This window comes from Bactrocera dorsalis, chromosome 2 (assembly GCF_023373825.1).
Source record: "Bactrocera dorsalis isolate Fly_Bdor chromosome 2, ASM2337382v1, whole genome shotgun sequence".
Lineage (NCBI taxonomy): Eukaryota > Metazoa > Arthropoda > Insecta > Diptera > Tephritidae > Bactrocera > Bactrocera dorsalis.
This window is the reverse complement of record NC_064304.1, coordinates 49733068-49758328: the sequence shown is the minus strand read 5'-3', so window position 1 is coordinate 49758328 and position 25261 is coordinate 49733068. Positions and strand designations below refer to the sequence as shown.

At 35.6% G+C, this 25261-nt stretch overlaps 1 protein-coding gene across 3 annotated transcripts; it reads right to left on the bottom strand.

Moving 5' to 3' along the window:
- Window positions 1-1160: 1160 nt before the first annotated feature.
- LOC105229777 (phosphatidylinositide phosphatase SAC2) lies at window positions 1161-25261 on the bottom strand. 3 transcript variants are annotated; one of them, XM_049447232.1, is made up of 15 exons: window positions 24983-25259; window positions 23169-23397; window positions 22684-23107; window positions 22495-22616; window positions 22253-22425; window positions 22003-22195; window positions 21612-21939; window positions 21473-21543; window positions 20973-21188; window positions 20428-20664; window positions 20046-20362; window positions 19856-19986; window positions 18894-19558; window positions 2567-2744; window positions 1161-2502 (listed from the first exon to the last, which is right to left on the bottom strand). In XM_049447232.1, exons 1-15 carry the CDS (start codon window positions 25077-25079, stop codon window positions 2380-2382), a joined length of 3504 nt encoding a protein of 1167 aa, XP_049303189.1. In that variant the 5' UTR covers window positions 25080-25259; the 3' UTR covers window positions 1161-2379. The 3 variants fall into 3 exon arrangements, with proteins under 3 accessions (XP_049303189.1, XP_011208523.2, XP_011208532.2); XM_011210221.4 differs by lacking the exon at window positions 20973-21188 and having other exon boundaries at window positions 24983-25258; XM_011210230.4 differs by lacking the exons at window positions 1161-2502; window positions 2567-2744; window positions 18894-19558; window positions 19856-19986; window positions 20046-20362 and having other exon boundaries at window positions 20508-20664; window positions 20870-21188; window positions 24983-25261.

The window sequence follows — 25261 nt, the reverse complement described above, 5'->3', positions numbered from 1 at the left end:
TTGTTTTAATTTTTTTTTTCGTGTAAATATCAGCAAATATATTTGTGTCGTTTCGGTTCAACTAATTGCTCTTATTGTTTAAATGTACGTATGTATGTATTGATGAAGTCAGTATGTGCGGAAGTAGTGCGTATGTATATGCAAGTCTTCCAAATCGACAGTGTAAAAGTGAGTATTAATTGCTTTTGTGATGTTTTATTTATTTTTTTTTTTTAATGATCATAAGCACAGTGTGTCCGTTTCATAATTGCTTGGCTCAAAATTAAACTACACAACTAACGACTACTTTGTTCAACATGCGAATTTCATGTATGTTATTGGTTTTATTAGCAATATCATTTCATTAATTTAATATATATTTAAATTATTATTGAAACGCTTCAATCAGTATGGGTGTGTTTGAATTTTTAAGGGCTAAATACGGTATATCTCAATTTCTACACTAAAAATTTGTGCAAAGCAACTGTTCTGAATCGTTCTGAGAAATTTGGAGAAATGTATATAATTTTTATACTACCAGAGTTAAAGAGCAATAATTACCAATTTCTATTAGAAAGGTATGAATCGTGTAAAAAAAAGAAATTTATCAATTACGAATACTTTTAAAGTCAAGCGCATTATGCCAAAGTGTTACCAAAATCTGTAAAATTAAAAAATCTACAAATATAATAAAACAATAATAATAAAGGGGAAAAAATAAATATGATACTTTAAATAAAAGAGAATACACTGTGTTTGGGAATTTTCTTTTACCTAACAAATTTTGTAAACGAAAACACATTTTTGTACAGGACAAAAATAGAAATCCAAAACTTTCTTATTTTTTGCATAAATTTTGAAAGTACAAAATTTGGTTCTTTTCTTTACTTACAACTTTGTCAAATGATTTTTTGTTTGATTAGTTTTACCGATAATCGTGAAAACCTTTTTTAAGGATTTAAAAATTCAACCACGTCCCTCCCCTTTTTCTTCCCGACCTCAGATCGCCGTGCATTATTTTTGGTTTCATTTTTGTTACTTTATGTTTCTTTTTGAATCAGATTCAGAATAATATTCTTCACTTTATACCCATTTCAAAGGCTGTACTGGCCTATTATTCAACTTTCGTTTCGAAAATGTGTTCAAGAATTTTAATAATACAGATAACAAACTAAATCAAACTGATTTAAAAATAATTTTAATTAATTTGAATTTAGCGACATGTAGATGAAAAAATCTTTGATAAAGATGTGTTGTTTAAAAGCAATATATATTAAAGGATTACCGAAATCAACGGTTGTACTATACATACATATGTATATGGATAGCAAGTGTTAACACTAATACCACCACAGTATCAAATAAAACATTGCAGAAAATCATATAAATTTAGCGTTTATGAAATAGGCTAGAAATTGCAAGAATATAATAGTACAAGGTAAATATAATAATAGTAAGTAAACCTTAATAAAGTAAAATATCGAATAAAAGCAAGTTTGATTCGAAAATTTTTTATCTAACTACCATCAAATACTCAAAGATATAATTTTAATAATTTTGTATACTCTAGAAGTCTTTCCAAATTTAACATAATACAGAGGAACCAAATTATGGACCTAAAACATAAATATAACATATTTATTACAAAGAATTTACATCATATGAGAAACAATACTCGTAATGCAATGTGTTCAAATGCCGCTAGTTTTATAAAAAAAATACTGTATTTTGTTAAGAAAAAGGAGAGCTAATACAAAATAAGTTGTTTAATCACAATAATTCTGAAATTTCATTACGCGACAAAATGTGTATTCTTCTCTAAAGTTTAATTTGATTTTTTCGCTTAAATATTTTATTACTTTAAGAAAAATATTTTGCTTTGGTTGCATTGCTGAGATATAAAAAAATAATTTAAGTGCTTTCTGAGAATTGCATAATATAAATTAACAATATTTAATAATAATAATTATTATATTTATAAACGAGTTTAATGTAGCATGCATCTATGTACGTTTTCACAAAAATTATAATAATTAAAGAACGCAATTAAATTGAAATTAAATAATTGCTTTTATATAACTCGAAACTGCAGGGTAAGAAACTTACGCAACTGACGAAGGTGCGTTATCACAAAACAAGTTACAATGCATATGAATATATTTTAAAAATATATATAAATTTATATAAGTGTGTATATAATGTACAAGTACTTTGCGGCGTCAATACTGCAAAATTCCTCAATTGTTAATTTTTAGGGCATGCTCCCATCAAAGTCATTATTGTGTTGCCCTAACGCACTTTGTCCAGTTCAAAATATGTGTATATGTATATATGGTACTATATGTATATATATATTACTTAAGAACTATAAAATATTCCCTTTTATTTAATATTTCCAATTTACAATGCAATCAGCTTGGTAGCGCATTGATGCTCCGCCCATAGCTCCTGCAATTGAGCGCGACTATTTTGTCGTTCCGATGGCGGCGTGTAGTCAGCTGATGTTGGTGACAATACACCTGTCTGTGGAGAAAAAGCGGAAAACTATTTATAAGGTTCTTTGACATTTTCGGACAAGGCCACCAACCTTTGACGCAATTTTACGAGGATCCAAATTCAAGCCAATATTTTGCATACCTTTGGCCAATTTGGACAAAGGACTAACCACTATTGTGCGCGATAACGGGCTTGCCAACTGCATTAATTTACTAGAATCGGCCGCCGGGGTACCACTCAGCGGTAGGTTGAGGTCTTTGGCTGCTCCACTGTTAATACGAAATCAAATGTGTTTGCTAGTTAGTAAACTTTATTTTGAATTTTCGTTTTTAGGTTTACAACTTTTTAATAACCGAAATATAGTACATACATACGTTTATATAATGTTTGTGTAATAATTACAACTGAAGAGAAGGCACTAAATGTCTTAACAATGCGACTTCATGCAATTGTTTACATAAATACAAGGCATGCAAAAAAATAAATAAATTATTTTAACTATTTCATTTATGTACATATGTATATGCATAAAAATTACGTGTCACGTTTTGTCCGGAATAAACTCCTAAGCGACTGGACTGATTTTAGAAAAATATAGCACTCTGTGTTCAGTGTAATACAACTCAAAACATAGGATAGTTTATGTCTCAATAATTTTAAAAGTCAAAAGAATTCATAAATAAAAATATTATACATATTTCCAAGCATAATCAGGTGTTCAAAATATTAAAAAAAAAAATTTATAATAACTATCATTTTCAGTAAAGTGCCAAATGGGGGGCTATACCGTACGGTACATAAGGTTTGCTTGTTTTATGGGGTCTAGAAGGAGTTTTCACATGATTTTTCTCATTATACCATATGCACAAAGGTGCATTGTTATTAGAAAAACACGCTTTGTCAACTTTACTAAGGTAACTCAGATATTTCCTAATATATACAGTATAAATCCACCTGAAGTTCGAAAACCTTTCTATTAGGTATGGGCTAAGTGAATTATTAATCCAATTTAACGCAAATTAATTTTTTATTTTCTTTTTTGGTTTTTTTAAAAAATAACTTATAACTATCGCTTCCCAGTTGTAACTCCTAACTGCCCTATTTATCTCTTAATTTTAGCTCTTATAGTTTTATAATGCTGATCATGCAAAAAGGATGGCTGTGGCATTTCTTGTTGCGTGATCAAGATCTTTTTGTAATTGTATATTTTATGATGACTTTGTAAATTGGCTATTGTTGATTTTAATGTTCTTTGTTTACATTAATTCTATTTGTTATGATAGGCGGTTGGCTTGATCCTATGGATGAATGTGGTGTCGACTTACATCACAAATGTGTCTACTAGAGATGAATGGGATAGGAGTTTATTTTAGTGGGTTTGTGTTGCATTAACTCGCATACCGGCATCATATGAGTATATCAGTAAGCAACTCTGTCCGAATTGCAATAATATATCTCATAGTCTGTCCGATAAAAAGTTAGTAACATGCACTAGGAGCTCCATATTCAATCTATAGGTGAATAGCTTGAACAGTTTTGATCCTATTTTTGCAATTTTTAGATTTGGGATGGCAAGTATGCCAAAGGCACTAATGTTACGTACCGAATTTGGGTAAAATTGGTCTAGTAGATCCCGGGACAAGAGGTTTTCACCAAAATAATGGCGATGCCACGCCTATCATTCAAATTTAACACCGACTCCTATAAAACTGTTTAGTCCCATTTCGGGTGTAAAATTGTATATCTCTAGCATATTTATTAGTGATTGACCACACCTTTAGTATTTTTTAACAAAACCGTTATATCGAGAGTGGTCGGGGTTAACACCCGATTTCATCCATTTTCACTCTGTAGGTTAGTTATTGTAGCTTTAGTGGTTTAAGCGATATGTACATTCGACCTACGAAGTTTGACAAATAAGTAATTAGACTGATTTTATTGGCGCGCTTGTGGTAAACCTGTGACCTTGTTTCCTTTCTCTTTTTCCGGCATCCCTCCCCTCTCCATTGATATATGTACCATCGCTTTAGCTTGTTTAGTTCGCCTGCTGCGTCAAGACGTGTGTGCGTAGACGTGTGTTTGTAGTGCTCGTCACGAAAATGGAAAAACGAAATCAAGAGCAACGCGTCGCGCGCCAGATTGGGCGAAACAGCTTCGGAAATTGAAAGAGTGTATGGTGATAGTGCTCTTAGTCGTGCCCAGGTCACAATGGTTGTCTCCGCGCGCCTCCCGCCCGAAAAAAGCTCGCATGAGCGAAAACGAAGGTGAAAACGATGATTGTTGCCTTTTTTGATAGCCGTAGAATCGTCTACAAAGAATTCGTTCGACCGCGGAAAACTGTGAATCAAGTCTACTATTGCCAAGTACTCGAAAGATTGCGAAAACAAGTCAACAGGATGCACCCAGACATCGCTCGTAACTGGAGCCTTCATCACGACAACACGCCGTGCCACACCGCCCTCAGCGTGTCCCAGTATTTGGCCTCTAAAGGGATCGCCGTGTTGCAACAGCCGCCTTATTCGACCGACATGTCACCCTGTGACTTTTTTGTTTCCTAAAACAAAATCGGTGGTCAAAGGAACCCATTTTGAGTCGATTACGGACATCCAGGCGCCGTGACGAGGGTACTCGCGGACATCCCAGTCGAAGCGTTCCAGAAATGTTACGAAGCATGGAAATCGCTGTAAAGCTGCCCAAAGGGACTACTTTGAAGGGGATGGCAGAGTTGTAGAACAATTTTTAAATACTCGTATACGGTTTTTATGGAATCAGTCTCATTACTTAATTGTCCTACCTCGTATTATAGGGCGGGACCGCGACCATTTTTACAAAAGTTTTACCCCACAGGTGTTCTTTCCAAAGAAGATATCTTAATTTTTATCCAAGTTATCGCTTGGACAGACTGTCAGTCTGTCCATGACTCTGAAACCAAATCATTCTTATCAAATATCTATCTGGATTAGTTTTAGGTGATACAAACAATCGGTGAAAAAAGCTATTATACTCAGATCAAAAAATTAATTGGCAGCAAGGAAACATGCAGAGCCGTCAACGATACTGAAGAATTCACTTCTTATATATGTACATCATATCCTTACCAAAATTGGGGATAGTCTATATAACAGTCAACAATAAAAATAATCCTTGTTCCATTTAATAACCTCCTGATGTCACAAGAAGAAAAATAATACAAGGAAACATGACTTTTTGAATCTAACGCCCCCTGGTGGCTTAGAATCTGCTATCTTTATCGATTGTCCAGTGATTATTTCATAACATTTCATTAATTTGAAGTGAAGTTATTGCGTTTTAAGTGTCAGTATGTTTGTGTTATCGGTACGAAAATGAGCTTCGAACAAAGAGCCAACATTAAAATTTGTTTTAAAATTTGTCAAACTTTTACCGAAACGTTTCAATTGATGAAACGAGTTTATGGCGATGATTGCCTATCCTGTAGCAGAGTGCACGAGTGGTTTCATCGTTTTCAAAGTGGTCGTTAGGACATAAATGACAATCAACATGTGAGGCAATCAAAATCCGTGATTACCGGAAATTCCATCGAAACTGTGGGTGTATTCATCAAAAATCAGCCGAAATCATCATTGAAATTCATGGAAATGGAATTGAACATCTCCAAAACATCGATTTATCGCATTTTTACCGAACATTTGGGCTTACGAAAGGTGTGTGAACGGTTTGTTCCGCACAAATTGACTGACGACCAAAAATTGCTCAGAGTCCAACAGTCGAAGGACATCAAGAAGAGGTTTATTTGACCAAAAATTACAGTTTAGCCATTAACTACTTACCATATTCACCTCATCTGGCACCATGAGACTTCTTACTTTTCGGAAAAATGCATTTGCCTATGAAAGCAAAGTATTATGCAGACGTAGGTTCCATTCAACAGGCAGGCCCATGAAAGGAAAGCGTTATGCAGACGTAGGTTCCATTCAACAGGCTTGCAACGGCATATTGGCGGCCATACCGACCAACGAGCTAAAACACTCGTTCGACATGCTTTTGGACCGTGCAAAAAGCTGCATTGAAGCAGAAGGACGCTATTTTGAATAAATTATTTTGATAAAAACCATTTGTTTTTTTTTTAAGTTCTGTTTACTTTGGAACGCACCTTGTACATTCAAAAAAAAGTGCAAGTATACATAACAAAATGCAAAAGAAACCAATTACAAACTTTAGATGAAAATCATTGTATTTTACAAATTCTCATGGTAACTACTGCAACATGCGGGAGTATCACGTTCAAATAATCCTATAATAGAATTACTCGCAGAAAAAATCATCTTTGTAATTAATTTTGAAGGAAACTTAACGTACAACAATGTAACAATGGTTCTTAATGGCACCTTTATTGGCATTTTTATAATGAAAGTATCACTGTAGGGAACATAAACTACAAAAATTAGCAGAATACATCCCACCAAATTTTACCTCCAATATTTGCAAGCTTCACTTCAGGCGACCTCGTACCACCCAATATAGTTAACCAATCAAAAGCTTCCAACGGAAACTGCTATGACAGCCTGTTCCCACAATAATCGATGTCATCTTAATTAGAGTATGTATACCAAATTCATGTTTATTAAACATTATTTTGAACTTTTTAGTTCTTTGCTTACCAGAAGTTGACTAAGTGACATTGCGATAGTAGCATTATTTAAAGGATACAAATCAAATATAATTGTCAGTTACTGCCAAATAAAAATAAAGTGGACATAGCGATGTAATAACACCCTTATACCAGGATAAAGTGAAATAACGAATTCAATTTAATAAAAAATAAAACATTAGAAACAAGTAAGGAAATGCTAAGTTCGGGTGCAACCGAACATGTTACACTCTTGCAACTTGCAGGAATCAAGCCACGGAAATGCTTTAAGGTGTGAAACCTCAACCAGATGATCGAAATCGAAGCAGTTATATATATACCTCCAATACTGACAGACACATCAGGTCTATTAGAAAACGAAAATTGTTATATGAATTATTTATTTTTCCCAATACCATACTACCATACTATTAATCAGTCACATACTATAAAACCAATAATCTAGAGTAAAGTCGGCCGGATGTTCGAACCTTCTAATATTTAATTTTAGGCACAAAGATACAATGCTGTCAGTGAAATACGCGCTCTCATTTTCATTGAGATAACTCACATATTGGCCGATATATGTATGCAGTATAAAGTCACCCGGAAATTTGAAATCTATATATTATATTAGGTATGTATATGGATTCTAAGGGAAGTATTAACTCGATTCAATCCATTTTTGACATACAGACATACCATTATCAGAGAAGGATTGCCCTTTTATTTAAATCATATGTCTCACACATTGACCCATGTTTTCGATCAAAAGTCAACTATAGGATTCGCGGTCCAAAGATTCGGTTTCTATGGGCTTGAACAGTTTTGTTGGATTTGAACAATTTTTGGTCATAATGTGGTACACACTAAAGGCATTATTTACGCAAAGTTTTATCTCGTATACCATATTAATTACTTCTTCATTTGTATACTGGAAAGTGAAAGAATCTAGTGCAATTTAAAATTGTGTTATATGGGCAGTAGGCGTGGTTGTAGTCCGATTACGCTCATTTACGCACTGTAATATTGGAATATGATAGAAACGAGACGTACCAAATTCTCGGACAGGTCCCGAGATATGAGGTTTCCCCAAAAAGTTAGCGATGCCACGCCCATCCTCCAATTTTCATTCGGGCTTCTATAAAACCATCTCATACCCTCTCCCAGGTAAACATTTCACAATATAAGATTCATACTCAGCAATTTTGGTTGTTGTAGCTTAAGTGGTTTAGGAGATGTATACATTAACATATTATAGGGCGGGCCGTGCCCACTTTTCTAAAAAAAATTTCCCACAAATGTTCCTTGCTACTGTCATCTTCTATACCAAATTACAATTTTATATCTTAATTTAGTGCTTAGTTATGGCACTTTATTTGTTTACGGTTAATGGCGATTTGTGGGCGTGCCAGTGGTCCGATTACGCCCATCTACGAACTCGAAATTTTTTTTCTACTAAGGAACCCACATACCAAGTATCATCGAGATATCACAATTTTTAGTCAATCGAATTTCAACTTTTCTCGTCATCCTGATCATTTATATGTATATTCTTCTTCTTCTTCTTCTTTACTGGGGTAGAAACCGCTTACGCGGTTATAGCCGAGTTAACAACAGCACCACACTCCTTTCTTCTTTTCGCAAGGTGGCGGCCATTGGACTTTCCAACGAGGTGGAGGTCCTCCTCTTCCTCTGCTTCCCCCGGCGTGTACTGCGTCGAATACTTTCAGAGCTGGAGTGTTTTCGTCCTTTCCCACAACATGACCTAGCCAGCGTAGACGCTGTCTTTTAATTCGCTGAACTGTGTCAATGTCGTCATATATCTCATACAACTCATCGTTCCATCAAACGCGATATTCACCGTGGCCAACGCGCAAAGGACCATAAATCTTTCGCAGAACTTTTCTCTCGAAAACTCGGCAAGAGTTATTCTGCGTTGGATTTCGATGCTGACGTTGTTGTTGGTATTGATGCTGGTTCCAAGATAGACGAAATTATCTACAACTTCGATCTTCAAGATCTACAACAGATGGTCCTGGATCTACAACAAGCCTTGACCTGGGCGGCACAAACGCAACCACATGTAATAAATAGTAACATTGCCAGACTTATTGGGCTCATGCAATTATGCCCAGAAAGTGGATTTAAATATATTCAGTTGTTCGGTAGACCTTTACGAACACAGGAATTATTGGAAGATGGCATACAATACATATATATATTTTTGACTGTTTTGAAGAAGATATAAAAAAAAAATTATGAAAAATAATTATAATAATGAATTATTAATATTCACAACTGCGATAGAAGCAAGGATCAGAACAGAAAGTAGTGAACCTGTATTCCTTCGTTGATCACGAATGTAGAATGGTAATAGATTTTCATAAACTGAATAAACACATAATCTCAGATAGATATCCTATCCTAGATATAGCCATGACTATTTAGAGGTTGTGTAAAGCTAATTACTTCACTACACTTGACTTAGAATCAGGATTTAACCAAATCGGAGTTAAATAGGAAGACAGAAATAACAGCATTTTCAATCAATAGAGCTAAGTATGAATTTCTTAAACTACCATTTGGACTCAAAAATGCAACTTCCATCTTCCAAAGTGTATATAACATACTCAGATCTTACATTTGTGCATATATAATATAGCTGATGTTTTTTATACATATATTCAGTTGCACAAAAAATACAATACAAAAATATGACGATTTTGGACGAAAAACCACATTTATTTTCAAGACAGTATTTCTAGGTCATATTATTATAAATGGAAAAATAAGTAAATACTAACAAATTGAAGCCATAGGTAGATATTAAGAGCCAACAAATTTGAAAAAACTCAGATCAGTTCTAGGACTAAGATCTTACTATAAGAAATTTTAAACAAATTTGCGAAAAATGGACTATATAATGGGCAGTCGAAAAAGTCTTTTCGTATTTTGTCAACAGATGTTCTTGCAGTGTGTATATCCAGTGCTACCAATCAAATTTTGTCATATGGTATTGTGGGAAAGGTAAGATTTTAAGCTTCATTTAACCAAAAAACAAATTAAATTCGGGAAGTTGAAAAAAAGTTACAGCTGTTCAAAAATTAGTGAAAATAATGAAGAAATTCGCTATATTTAGAAATGTTTGTAAGGAAGAAAGGGAAGAATGCCACACAAGTCACCTATGAAATTTGTGAAGTTTACGGAGACGATGCTGTATCAGTTCGTGTAGCACAACAATGGTTCGCTCCTTTCATTCTGAAAATTTTGATGTGAAAGATTGACACTGATGAAAGTGATGGAATAATGTCTCTAGCGGAAAAATGGCAAAAAACGGTCGACGAAAATGTTACTTTTATTGTAATGTGAAACATCATAGTATTAATTTTCAATGAAAAATTATTAAAAACATTATTTATTGAGTGCTAACGAGCTTAAATCCTTTTATTGGGTGTTAAAAGGTCAAAAGTCAGTTGTTTCAACATACCATAAAAACAGTTAAATAGTATAAAGGTTGAGTGTTTTAATTTAAATGCCCAAAAATTATTATTTTGTCGGATCTGGCTATAATGGAAAATGTTATAAAAAACGCTAATTGCTAATTTTGAGGCGCTTTCACACTGGAATATGTTGGACATCCTTTTATAAGCTCGAACTTCGATCCAAAGCTGGATTTTCTACGAACTTCTATTTCTTCTACAACCCACTCGTAGTTGGACAGTCACGCGATACAGACGTCTTAGAGCGCAGCACTACATACGTAGTCAGCAAAACATTTAAAATTCTATTTTTTTGTTTTAATTATAATAAAAGAGAAATAAGTAAAGATATGTGGTGACATAGGTCCCAAAATAGTTTGAGAAATGTGCAATAGTACTTTCGTGATTGCCATCTCGAACACAGCCTTCTATTTTTTTCATGCATACTCGTACAAGTAGATACATATTCCAAATACGCTCATATACTCGTAGATGCGCAAACTCGAAACTAAAGGAAACGTTCACGAAGTTCTCTCAGAAATACTCACACAAATATTTCCGTATTGTTCAGAAGTCATGACCGACAAGAGGGTATATTCAAGAAAATCAGCGAGAAGCCCTGTTCAATAAACTTAATATAAAGCATACATTATTCACAACCAATCACTAATAATGATCAAGTAGAACGGTTACATTCATTCTTAATCATTAACGAAATTAATATTTTATATTAATTTATATTTTATATTTAATTTGTATATCTTGAAAAATCTCTATGCGACTGCACTAAAGCTTCTAATGCAAGAATACGGGTATGCCATTTAAAGTTGACCCATCTGGCAAGCTGTAACTTTTAACAGCGCTGACAAATCGGCTAATGTCATACCGCGTTAGAAGCGTCATTCGAAGACAATTTATACCATGGAACAGTACACTCCAAAAGAACGCGCTGAAATTGTTCAGCTTTATATTCAAAATAACTTTTCAATTGTGTTAACTCAACGTGCGTCAGACGAGGCACATTTCTCGTTGAATGGAGTTGTCCGTAAACAAGCAAAATTGCCGATTTTATGCCGAGCTGTGTGGCATGTAGCGCCTCTTGTTGACCAAAAAGTAACAGTTGGTGCTTCCATTTTGGCAACAAAAGTTTGCGCGAATATGATCATCGGATCGTATTTTTTCGAAGACGATGATGGAGCGTCCAACAGTCAATGGTGAAAAAATACGAGCCATGATAACGGATTTTGTATACCACATTATTCGCGAAAATTTTTGGATAACTTCTGGTTTCAACAGGACGGGGCTACATGCCATACAGCTCGACCAACAATCAATTTATTGCGACCATTTTTCCCGTAGCCGATTGATATCGAAAAATGGTGATGTTGACTGGCCACCGAGATCACCAGATTTGACGCCACCAGACTTTTATTTGTGGGGTAATGAAATCCAAGAATCCAAGGTATACGCTAATAAGCCAAAGACCTATTCATGATGAAAGCCAACATTCGACGTGAAACAGCCGCCATATCATCCGAAAACATTGGCCAAAGTCATGGAAAATGTCAAAAAAAGAGTGCATTTAGCTGTCAAAGCTAAAGGTGCCCATTTACGCGATCTAATTTTTAAATATTAGCTGAAACAAATCCCCTTGGACCAAAATAAATTATTTTTGAATCATTAACGAAAAAGCATTGTTTTCTTTTGTTCTTTTTTTTAGAAACAAATGGGTCAACTTTAAATGACCTACCCTGTATAAAGATACAAAAAGTAACGTTATTTGATGCTTTTTATTTTATTCTTTGAAGCACCATGCTACTAAATACTAATGGACATGGCTGGGTAACCTCACATACAAAATTCAGTTAAAATTGGTCTGTTCCTAGGGTATAGAATTTCCCTTCAAAGAGGGCGGTGCCACACCCATTGTTAAATTTGCATACCTGTCCCTATAAAGCTCTTCCACAACATCGTGGGTGTGAAGTTTAATGCTTGTGAGGCATTTATTCAGCGAGTTAACACACTTTTGGTAGTTTTTAACAGTTATTTAGGGAGTGGGCATGGTTATAATTAAACTTCTATGCAGCATAGCTTCAACGATTTGGAAGATATGTATGTACATTAAACGATTTAGGGGCAGCACTTACAGCGAAACCAAAGTACAGTTCGGTATCTTAATTTACTGCTTAGTTGTGGCACGTTTTGGGTTTTCATTTAATGACTTTAATCACGCTATGTGGGCGTGCTAGCGGTTCGCTTACGCCCATCTGCAATACCGATCTCTCTTGGGTTCCAGGGAATATATGTAACAAATTTCATCCAGATTTATTCAATTTATCTTATGCTTACGCAGACAGAAGTTACGAACATATGTACATACAGTTGAAGTTGATAAAAGCGTTATAATACGACGAACTCAATAAAGTAATCAGGGTCAGTTGAATCCGCCTGCGATTGTTAACTTACGTAATCAATCGTGCTTACTCGAAATGTATGTACGTAGAATGTAGTACGTTGCATGCTTGCCCTGCAGGAAATCGAGTTAGTTCAAAGCTAAAACAGAACTGTCTCATTAGCAAGTGGTACTGGCCTACCCATTCTGTATGTTCTTAAGGGGTTACATGGGTTTCCTCGGGCAAAAAACGGCTTTTTTCAATATGTTTTTTTTACATATAAAAAATAAAATATTTTAATGAATTTTTTTTTATTTAAAAGACTCATATTTAGTAAACATTTTGTAAAATTTTCAAAAAAAAAATATCAAAATGGCAGTCATTACGACGCCATTTCCGGCAGTCCCTCGGAAAAAAGGTGCATCTGCGTTGTCAGCAGAACTTCTTTCAGGATCATCAGAAATAAAAATAAAAAATACGTGTTTTAGTAAAGACAATAAACTGGGTATTGGACGAAGGAAAAAGAAAAAAATGAAAATTGGATTTTTAGCAGACGTTTTATAAAAAAATGCAAATTTCGATGAAAATTTCTCGACATTTTTTTTTTAATAGTTGTAATTAAAAAAAAGAAAATCCTTCGTTCAAGATCTTGTAAATGATATCTCGAAGACCTGGGTAAAATTTCATCAAGATCGGTTGAGTAGTTCGCGAGAAATCTTGACAACCGACTTTGAAAACACAGTTTCGAGAAAAACGCGCTTAAAGACGGCGCACTTAGCCTAGATTGCCTCGAGCGCACAAGTTCTCACGGTTTTATCTCCGAAAGTATTGATCAGATCAACTTGAAAATTTAGGACAATATTCTAGAAATGTTATAGAATTTAATAAGATAAAAATTTTTGTTTCGATTTTTTGAAACTGTGAAACCTACCTACATTTCACTGGCCCGCTTCGCATCAGCGTGGGAAATACGTGCCACTGTTTCTATTTGTATTAAATTAAAAAATCTGGCTCTATGAGTTAGACACTATGTACTTTCTCGCTTATATCAGCTCCCTTAACCATCTTAGTTTTACATCCACCAATATCAGTTTGTGGATTATTGTTATTTTTTGGTCCGTATTATTTTGAACGGCCGTGCCTTAACTCTTTTCGTTGCAACCGTGACCTGTACAGAAAGAGCAACCCCTAACGAATGGTTGTTTCTTCTGAAACAGAGCCCGAATAACCTATTCAATCCACTTAACTTTTCTACAGGTTTGGTACTTTGGTTTTCTAAACACTTTCAAAAGAGAAATAAGTTTATGAAAATTGTAAAACAGCGAAAATGCTCAGATAATTACATAAGGGCTAATAATAATCTTAATTGACAATCCGTTTAATTAAAATAAAAGTTTCTTAATTAAATTCGGTAAAAAAATAGAAATAGTAATTATGTATGTTATGCTATTATGCACCTTTTAAATGGAAAATACAATTAGCATACACTTGAACTTGAACACTTCATTAGGCAAAATTCCGGGTACAACTCTTAAATCCGTCATCTACATGCACAATTACCTGTAGGAGAATTACGCTTTCAAAAATTTAAACCATACCCGGCTTGGAAGCCTACAGTTCTCGATACGACTGAGGATGGTCCCATGTGTCTACAAGTAACGGAAAATATAACCGATTTGTCGGAGGATTGTATACGCTTGAATATTTATACTAAGGATTTATACGCCAAGAAACCGGTTGTGGTATATTTGCACCCAGGAGATTTTTATAGTGTATCAGCACAGAGTAAACACTTTGCAGGTCCAATGAAACTATCGCTTAGGGACATTAGGATTCTTGGCAATGCTAGTTTGAAAGACCAAGTTGAAGCACAACGTTGAATTCAGAATCATATTAGTAACTTCGGTGGAGATCCATATTCAGTAACACTTTTCGGCTACAGCCGGCCGGTAGTTTTAGTATTGGTTTACATTTGATGTCCCCCATGTCAAAAGGATTATTCCACCGCGGCATTATGATGAGTGCATCGCCATTGGGACAATTCAACTACGAAACACGACAGAAAAGATTGAGTGATAGACAAGCGGAATTGTTGAATTGCCCGAAAGAGCCTTCATCCGAACTGGTAAAATGTCTAAAGAAGGTAAACTTAAATAAATATTCTGTAAGAATTGTGATAATACTGTACATTTGTATCTTGCTGGATGGAGCTAGTAAACGTTAATGCGTTTAAAATAAATTATTAATGCATTGTTTTTTATTTACGAGGAAAGACTTCGGACAAGAACGCTTCTGCAGAACCCTTATAAAACCGTACAAAGTTCTAATTTCCAGAGAGTACCAATTATAATTGGTATAACGGAACATGAGTTATACCAATCGTCGGAGCCACATCACTTAACACATAGATATCCAAAAGAGTGAAACCACGAGAATTTGAAAAGTATGAACCCATTGTATTAATGTACGAGTATAAACGAAATACCCTTCGTTATTAAAAATGGTGGAATTTTCACACAGCGATTCCAAATTTGGGACGAGCTATTTACGTTGCCTAAGTGCACCTAAAGTACACTATGGCTGATTGTATACATTTAGATTGAAAATAAATAAAATTAAATTTGGAGTGTATAATTCTATACGTATATTCACATTAAGGCTCTTCAAATTATTCGAATAACCTGAACACCGAATTCGAATATCCGGTTTGTAACCTTTAATACTCTACTGGGAGTATTTGAATAAACGAAAATTGTATGAAATCCAAGCAAACAAAACAAACAAACAAAAATTTGTAGAAGTTGAACGCTTACTATTCCAATAGTCGACAAAGGATGATTCACCTTCTTCTGTATTGGCGTAGACGACGCTTACGCGGTTATAGCGGTGTGCACAACAGCGCCCCAGTTCTTTTTGCAATATGGCGCCAATTGGAAATTCCAGATCCTTCTCCACCTGGTCTTTTGAACGGAGTGGAGGTCTTCCTATTCCTCTGCTTCTCCCGGCTTGTACTGCGTCGAATACTTTCAGAGCTGGAGTGTTTTAGTGCATTCGGACAACATCATCATCAACAGCAGCAGCGGTACACTCTTATAGAAGATTGCACCTACTTTATTAAGCTCTGCAGCTCGAACTATTTTCTCTAACAGTAGATTGAAGAAGTCGCACGAAAGGGAGTCACCTTGTCTGAAACCTGGTTTGGTATCGTACGGCTCGGAGAGGTCCTTCTCGATCCTGACGGAAGGGATACCAAACTAAAACATAGCGGCATAAAGGCAGATCCTTTTTGTGCTGTCAAAAGCTGCTTTGAAATCGACGAAGAGATTGCGTGTGTCGATCCTCTTTTCAGCGCCCAACCCTGGGGAGAGAATGTTTCGCCTTCTCACTTTTGTTCGCCTTCAAACGGATGTTTTTGGCTACCCTTGGTTTAAAACTGGAAGTCTGGAGCTGCTTGAGCCATATGTAAAAGAATCGTTTCCGGCTACTCCCAAGTGAATGGCAATCAAAGAACGGTTAACCGGATAGTCGAATATGAGTGGTTACTCGAATAGTCGAAGACTTACGACTATCCAAACACTGCAAACCTAATATTATTATTCGAATAATGGCCTATCTGGTTAGTCGAATACAAGGAACTTTAATTCACATGTAAGAAATATTGAAACTTTGTATGAAAAATTAATTTCGAAATGGTAAAATCGAGTTGCAATGAATTTTTTTTTCACCCGAAGTTTGAAACCGCTTTACACGAAGTGATAAATATTATTAAAAAGTCACTAGATCACAAATAGTATACAATGGCGGTCTTTCTTCACATAAAAAGAGCTTTCAACAATTATTGATTCTTTGTTACATGGCGGCATAGACGACAAGGTGTGCTGATGGACACGATCCAGCTAAACATAAGTAAATCAGACTATATTCAACAAAAGTTATATTTCAAAATCCACTTCCTGGTGAGGATACACTCTAGACGTGAGTAGAGAAGTGGTTTAGTAGAAGAAATCTGTCCTATCCGACTACTAAGCTCAACCAGCAATTTCCAAGCGGAAGTACTAGGTACAGAGAGGGGGCCTGTAGAGCTCTACTGAATAAATGTGGGATACAGAGTGCAACCATATACGCGAATAGCCATGCAGCACTGCTGGGGTTGTCGAACTAATTCTACTAATTCCAGCGTAGTTAGAAATTGCAAAAAAATCTTTAAGCTCACTGGGGAGTCAACTCTACCTGTCCTTAATTTGGAGTCCTGGTCATTGGAACATTTTCGGTTTCGTTGACCAAAAGGGGAGCCTCTTTAGATGAATTCGATACTCCTAACGGGGACTCCCGTCGTCGACAACGCAAATAACCCTCACCACCCTAACGGGGATTAAATAACCGTTAAAACAAAAACAAAAAACAACAGGAGTTAATACTATGTCCACTGGAAATGATCAAAAAAGAGCTTTATACTCACTTCGAACAAATAGCTCAGTGCAGATGGAAATCAATAACTAACTCTCAGATATGGCACAATACTAGAACCAAATAGCCTGTTCAGACTTGCAGCAACTATAACGGAGCACTAGTCGATTGGAGATCACGCGCTAAAAATTAGTCTAACCTATAACCAATAAGGAATCAGTCTTCTCTGTGGGGGTCCAGTTCTAGCACAAACCAGACACAGAATATTTGGTATGGATATCCACAAAAAACATAGCGAACATAGTTAGTTTCATCGAAAGCACAAAGTGGTTTGAGCACAAACCGCATCCTACCTACCTACCATGACAAGATGAATATGGAAAATGACCTTAGCATCCCTCTCAAATTTGTGCAAATTCAAACTTAGCAGTCGAGTGAGGGTTCAGAGTTGGGTTGCAATGTTTATTTTTATGATGTGCTTAAAAAGCAGTAAAATCAAGTTTTTCAAGAATTGTACTACAATAATGTTAGCACGGCGGCCATTGCTCAGCCTCTACCGCTGTTCGAAACTGAAAATGACATGCCTAAGAAACGGTCTGCATTAGCAATTGCCTTATGAAGAATTCAGACGGTGTTTGAAAAAATTTTTATGGAGTCAACTAAAACAATTAAGAGTACAAGTGGTGACGATGTTTCGACCGATCATGACGATAGGAATCGTTCGCCCGATAGTCGAATCTAAGTAACCGGAACGGACACGCATTTTTAACTGGCCAAGGACTATTAACTCGACTGTTTTCTGCCGCTGCAAGAACAACAATAGGAAGCGTACAAATGCTCAGCGTGCAATGAGTCCCTGCATGACTCTAACCACCACTTTGCATACCCAGCGAACCACATTCATCGAATACCCTTCTCGCTTTGATCCATCCACATAGAAACAGCACGATTCCTGGCCCGACCGTTAGATGACTTCAATGACAACCAACCGTAACCTTACCACCCAAGCAGAGACATAACAAAATAACCGGTACAACATTAACTACAGCAAAGTTATATGAGGAGTATAAAAAACATAAGCTTGGTAATGTATTTGTTTTATATTTATATATATATATTTTCCCGTAGTTCCTAGGTGGAACATAGGGCCTCAAACTGTTTTGAATGGCGAAAAAAACCCGAGAACAATGCCTTGTATCCTTATACAGGCAATCATGTTTTTGCCTTTATTCATAATTAATATTTTCACTATACTGAATAGTTTATTATAGTCTAGTTTATATTATATATAAATATATATATCGGTGTAACTATAATGTACAATAGCTTTTAACTAATATTAAGAATTATAAAGTTATATCAACTAAGAAATTTCGCTAATGGGATTGTCTTAATGCAAATGAAAATACACATAAACACTAATACATATGAAACCCTATACATCAAAATAAACATAAAGAAAATGTAGGTATCCAGCTAGTCACCAACAATGAAAATATTCATGCTCATCAACAATAAAATACCGACCTGGCACGTTGCACTGCTGACTGCTCCTCCACTTCAGGTTGTACACAGATTTGCGGATTTGGCGTTATTGGACGCACCGGTTGCGCATTCTCCAACAATCCCGTTGGCATAGTAACGTGATCCGTTACCGACGATATCGAAATGGCGTTGACATCTTCACTATTTTTAGCCATGCTATCCCTCTGCACCAACCGATCCAACTTCTCGCCCGATGGAGGCGACTGTTCGTCTAGTGTATTTCCCATGACAATGCCAACGGAGGGCAAAAAGTCGTTTTCATTAAAACCCGACTTTCCAGAACCAACCTTATTAGTTGCAGCGAGTGCGAAGTCTACATCCGAATCAACTTCGGGCTCATAAATACTGCTGTCGTTTTCGTCGCTGTCTGTGCTACTGTGGGAATTGCGCTGCGTACGACCCACAGAAAACGTAGCTTTCTCAGCTTCCACAGCATGTTCTATTGAAGTTTGTGACTGACGCATGACCTGTGGATTTATTTTGGCTATTTCATTTGCCTGTTTCTGATTGTTGCTACTTGTATTGGGATTTCTGTTTTTATTCGGATTAAGTGACTGTCCCAATTTGGAAAATTGACCAGCTACATTAAATATTGCTTTCGAACTGATTTGTACGAGTTGAGACTCGGAGAGATTGCGCGGCATGCCCTAAAATTAGCCGATAGTGTAACGGTAGAAAAAATATAGGTTAAGGATACTCATTTAATGAGGCATTTATATAATAGGGGCAACGTGACAAACTGTCAACTTGGGTTAAATGAGCGCTCGGTGGCAATTTTGTAATAAGTCATATGTTTTTTATTTATACGTGATCGTTTTTTTAAAATCAAAGTAAATTATATGAAAAAATTAACAGCTCTTTTAGGACATTGTCATTTTGCGGAGTTTAAAATAAGTGAAACAAGTTTGCGACATTAAATGAGTATTACCAATTTATAAAGTTACCTTTGGTACTTCTAGCATGGGATTTCTACTTTTTCGACGCTGCAAAACACCTCCAGTGATGTATTGAACATCAGACTTGCCTATATTGTCAATGGCAATGCGGAACATATCAACAATGGACATAAGAGATTCTGTAAGTTTAAAAATTATATACTATGAAGTATACTGATGTCTGATAACCAATGCTTACCCATAACTTCTTCCTGAGTTTTAATCACATAAACCATATTATTAAAGAATCGTATGTTCGCAGAACGAAACATGTGGAAATATCCATCCACTCCGTCGACAGTATAGTTGAGCCTTAAACAGAGCAAAGCTGGCGCAGAGCCTTGAAACAATTTCGTTTGCTGATACATGCCCAACTCTATTAGCGTGATATTCTGCAGCTGCACTTTTTCGAAACGCACAATCTTATCCAAGTGTGAATCATACTCGGCTACAATATAGCAATCATCGGTGAGCAACAACACAGTATCCACATCGGTTTCGTTGAGGTCACCAGTACTACAAAATAAAATAAAGTTAGTGTTGATATAACTAGGAATAACTCTCCAAAACTCTCTACATACGTTGGATCAGCATCGATGAGACCCCACGACCCCACGGGATATTGCGCGGAACCAAGCAGCAAACGACGACAATCATCTACGAGCAATTTTGCTTGCTCTGCACCCTCTAGAGCGTCGGTTTCGTCAGGTACAGTCTGACCGCCTAACGCATTCAACGACTCGGCGGAAACTTGATTTCCGAGCATGAGATCGATGGTGGCTTGACGATAGGAATCTTTAAAACGCGCGAGATAATAACTGAAATTTAACCACAAGAAAAGAAGCATGACACAAATAGTGAGGTAATAAAAAAATACACAGACATAAATCAAAATAAAAAAACTATATTAAGCCCATGCAATTAAATGGTGGTATTGTGATTAGAGAGAGAACTTATAAATAGTATAATAACTAAAGGAAGAAGAGCTTAAAACAAAATTAATGAAATTCAAAAGAATAATACCTTTTTAAATGATAGAAGTAATACAACGGAAACAATAGAAGCAACAAAGTTAACTAAATAACTAGATTTCAACTGCGTTCTTCGTTTAGCTGGTGCGGCGCACCTTGCGTTTACGATATTTTCCAGAAAATGCAATTCCGGACCAAGCACACCGGCGTGATAGTAACCGTGTGTAGGCGCCGGGGCAGACGAGCAGAGAATACATAATATTGTCTTCATAACTTCATCCTCTTTCAATTGATCAGCTTCGACCAGCTTGCCTTGCATTAAATCAATTATGCATTGCCGGAAGGAATCAGCGAAATTTTGAATGAAGAAACTACGAAGAACGAATTTTTAAAGGTGGTATTAAGAAATGTTGCTTTCAATGAAATGCAGGTTTTGCATCATAATATTAAATGCAAGTAAATTGAAATGTATAATACGATGCATATGAACTGGAAAGTAGCAAAACATTTGGAGCAACTATGTGTTGGATAAACAAAAAACAAATAGCATAAATTACAAATAAAAACACGTTTCTAATAAACGCGATTAATTAACCTTAACTATAAATGTGTATCAACTTCAATACGAATAGCTGCAAAAGTATAAACAACTAACCGATTTGCCGAATTCATGCCGTCTTTCATCATGCCACTTATTTTACGCTCGCCGGTACGCGTATAATCGCCCTGAAAGCAAAGATAATATAAAATAATGTCAAAATATATATACATACATATAAAGTTGCAATGAGCACCTTTAGCGCATTTGTGCCCGCATATTGTCGGCTTATTATATCACCATTGTTGGCCCAAAGTATCATAAAAGGTGATTTTAACTGTTCCGGTATCGGTGTATATGGTGGCGATAAGCCCAACTTAACCAGCTGAGATTCCAGCACAGCCTTGCCTATTGCCGTCTCTACAACATTTGTGCGATCCAAACAATCCATACAATTAACCCGAAATACTGATTTTTGATTACAAATAACACCACGCTGATCACGCCAATGAAAACCCATTGCACCTGCTTCGGGAGCAAGTGCTTCCACGAGCGCAGAAACATTTTCGAAACGCATGCCGCGACTGCAAAGGAATGCAAACAGCTATATCTGAATATGTTATAGCTATAAATTTCGAGATACGTACCAGTAATCGTGGAAATCAAAAGTAACATATGTCAAACGATCATTATTGTATAACACCACATGCTTTGCATACGTATCGCCAATCAATTTCTCCTTACCGCTCTGTTCAACCAAATTGACAATGCACACACCATCATACAATGAAATTTCTTTTGTAAAATGCAATTCGAATGCCTCCTGCGTTTCTTGTTCACCTTCAAAATTATGCGAAAATAAAGTTAATACTCAAATAGATTGAATTCACCACCTACCCCTGTCCAAACGTGGCGGAGGTCGATATTTGTAACCTGGCTGACTCCAAAAGATGGGCACTGAACCACGTACCTGTGTGAATGACAAATGATGGTGACGAAAAGATAATATTTGCTCCGTTTCAACATAATTGGCGCAATTACCCTCCTCGTCGACGCCACGTCGCTTATATCTATAAAGGTAAAATAAAAGCAACTCAGTAATGAGCAAGGCAAATAAACATTAATCCAGAAACACTTACCTAGTGCCAGCGCGATACCGTGACCTGCGCGATACCAGCGCCAATGTAAAGCATTCATTACCTATCACGCAAGGTTCCACCTGCACGAATCCTTGTATAACTGGCAATATCCATGTATTGTCCTGCAATATACGAGTTTACATTCATTTAAAAACAACTTCAATATTCGCATGCGGATAAAATACTTACTTTGAACTTCAGGATCTCAGAAATCATATGCATATTCCAAAAGAAACGTTCATCACTTTGTTGCCTTTGTTCACCGCCAGCACTTTGTCGCTGCAAATTATTGGTGATGTCACTGTCCAAACTGAAGTAGAAACTATCTGTATCATCAAATATCTTATGCAGCTCTTCGGTGATGCGCTTTTCAATACGCGAAGGATCACGTATACCCACAGAAGACTTCATCTGATTAGACGCCAAAGCAGCAGCTTGCTGGGTGGTATTCTTAATAGTGTTACCCGCATTCTTTACAGCGCCCCATGTTTTGTTCATCAGCTGTGCACCTTCAAACAGCTTCGTTTTCGTAGTGGAAGTGGATGTTTTGTTGGTGCTGCTTATAGTGGAAGTATTCGATGTTGGCCGGTGTGTAGGCGTGCTATTGGCACTTCTACTTGGGCAAATGTTGAAATAAATAATTTATGATTTCCAGTTTTTAATTTTGTCCTCACCTAGAATGCCTTGTGCAAGAAGTCAATACTGTGTCCGGTTCGTCAGAGCTCAAAATGCAAATCGATTTGATTTTATACACTAAACTTGGAGCATAAAGTACGCCGACGGGCGTGGCCTCCTTCACAATCACCAAGTGCGATTCGTAGACATTTGGTAAGCTGATGACACCCACAATGCCATGTGTAATGCCAATACACTCGATGTCATCTACTGAGGACAAGTCCCAACCTGAAAATACAGGAAATAAGGAATTAACTGGTAGTAAAAAAGCTTTGATTACAATAATCTCCAAGCAACCAAACCCAACAATTAGATACCATGTAACTTATATAAAAATAAATACACAATAAAATGTTTCATTAATCAACAGAAAATAGGCAACAATCAAAAGAAATAAGGCGTTTTTTATAGGCGGTAACCGCATATAATTCTACAGTAATTACCGAGGTTTATGTTTTTCAATTACCAAAAAAACTGTTGACAGAGAATAATACTTCCTTGATTTCGTATTAATTATAAAGACTATAATAATGATTGATTCAAAATAAATATATTAGGGAAATAAGATAACTAATACGATTATTAATAAATAGAAATAAATCATATTTGTATATTAAAGTACTTAAGCAATCACATAATAATTACACTTGACATTAACATGTTCAATTTCAAAGATTTCAACAAAATGGGAGTAAGTTCACCAGCAAGTACTTAGACTGTAGTCGAAAAGAAAAATTGTAACGTATTTTGTATCTTATGGTTTTTATTTAAACAAGAAGAAATATTAACTTTGGCTGCATCAAATACCCTTCACAAATAAAAAATAAAATTCTATATACAAGAATATTACAATTTATATATTTTAAAGAGACTTTGAGGTTTCCTTAATACATATATATACAAATATTCACCATACAGTATTTATTTTCATAAAACCTATTTCCTATTGCTAAATCTGTCAATATAGAAGTTATGTGCAAGTACACAAGAATCTTTAATCCAAACATCAATTCTGTAATTGTCAATGTCAGCATGCTCCGATCCAGAAACCAGACAATTCCTAGCACTATACCAAACGTGTAAACATTCGCTTTTCCAAATATAAACCAAAACTTCGATTTTATACAATTCGCTTTTTCTTACCGCATCCTTTAGAACAATCCCAGCCAAGTACATATGTATATGTACATAGCAACACAACGCAAGGTCGAGTTTAGAATATGAGTGAGCATGTGAATTGCGTGTACAAACTTCTTATTTCGTTTCAGACTCAAACTCTGTATTTGTTTGTACTTAATCATCAATTTTTGAATCGCCAAATTGAATTGTACTTTAATCTCATCAATAACATAAACTGTAATTAAACGTTTAATCTTAAGAAACAAACTTTGCCTAAGTCCAACATTACTGTCAACTCTATCCAGTATCGGCATGGGGAAAAATTACGAAAATAAAAACAATATTTTGCTATACAATAGATGTGTGGACGACATATATGTAGAACATTAAAATTTATATGTGCACTATGTACTCCAATTAACAATATTTGAAAGTAAATAAACTCGTTTCATGCCAAAGCAGAGCGTATTATAGGGGCTGCCTCAAGTATAGTATATGTAATAGAGTTTGCCTTCAACTGAATACATATGGATATTAATCGATGGAAAAAAATAATTGATGCGTAATCTAAAATATTTTCTATGAAAATTGTACACCCATGAAACTCATTTTATGCACAAAGGCAACAAAGAATAAAATTTCTTATCATGTTATCTAATTGAAATTATATAGGTATATACTTGCATATTCCTACCTGCTTTAATTGTAAACTCAGAGGTTTTACGATGCCACCACAGACTTTTTTCGCGTTTCACGAAAATGTAATAATTATCAGTTTGAAAAACTTCCATTTTCACGGGTCAAAAAATTACGCCACTCTGTATTTAACAAACTTTCTGGTTACTTTTTTTTTTATTCACCAGCTCATCTACTTGCATTCTTTAAATGTAGACCAACCAAAATGATAATTTAATCTAGCGTATGATTTCCAAGAAAAACTCGAAGCTATATGAATATGAATCAGTAAACAAAT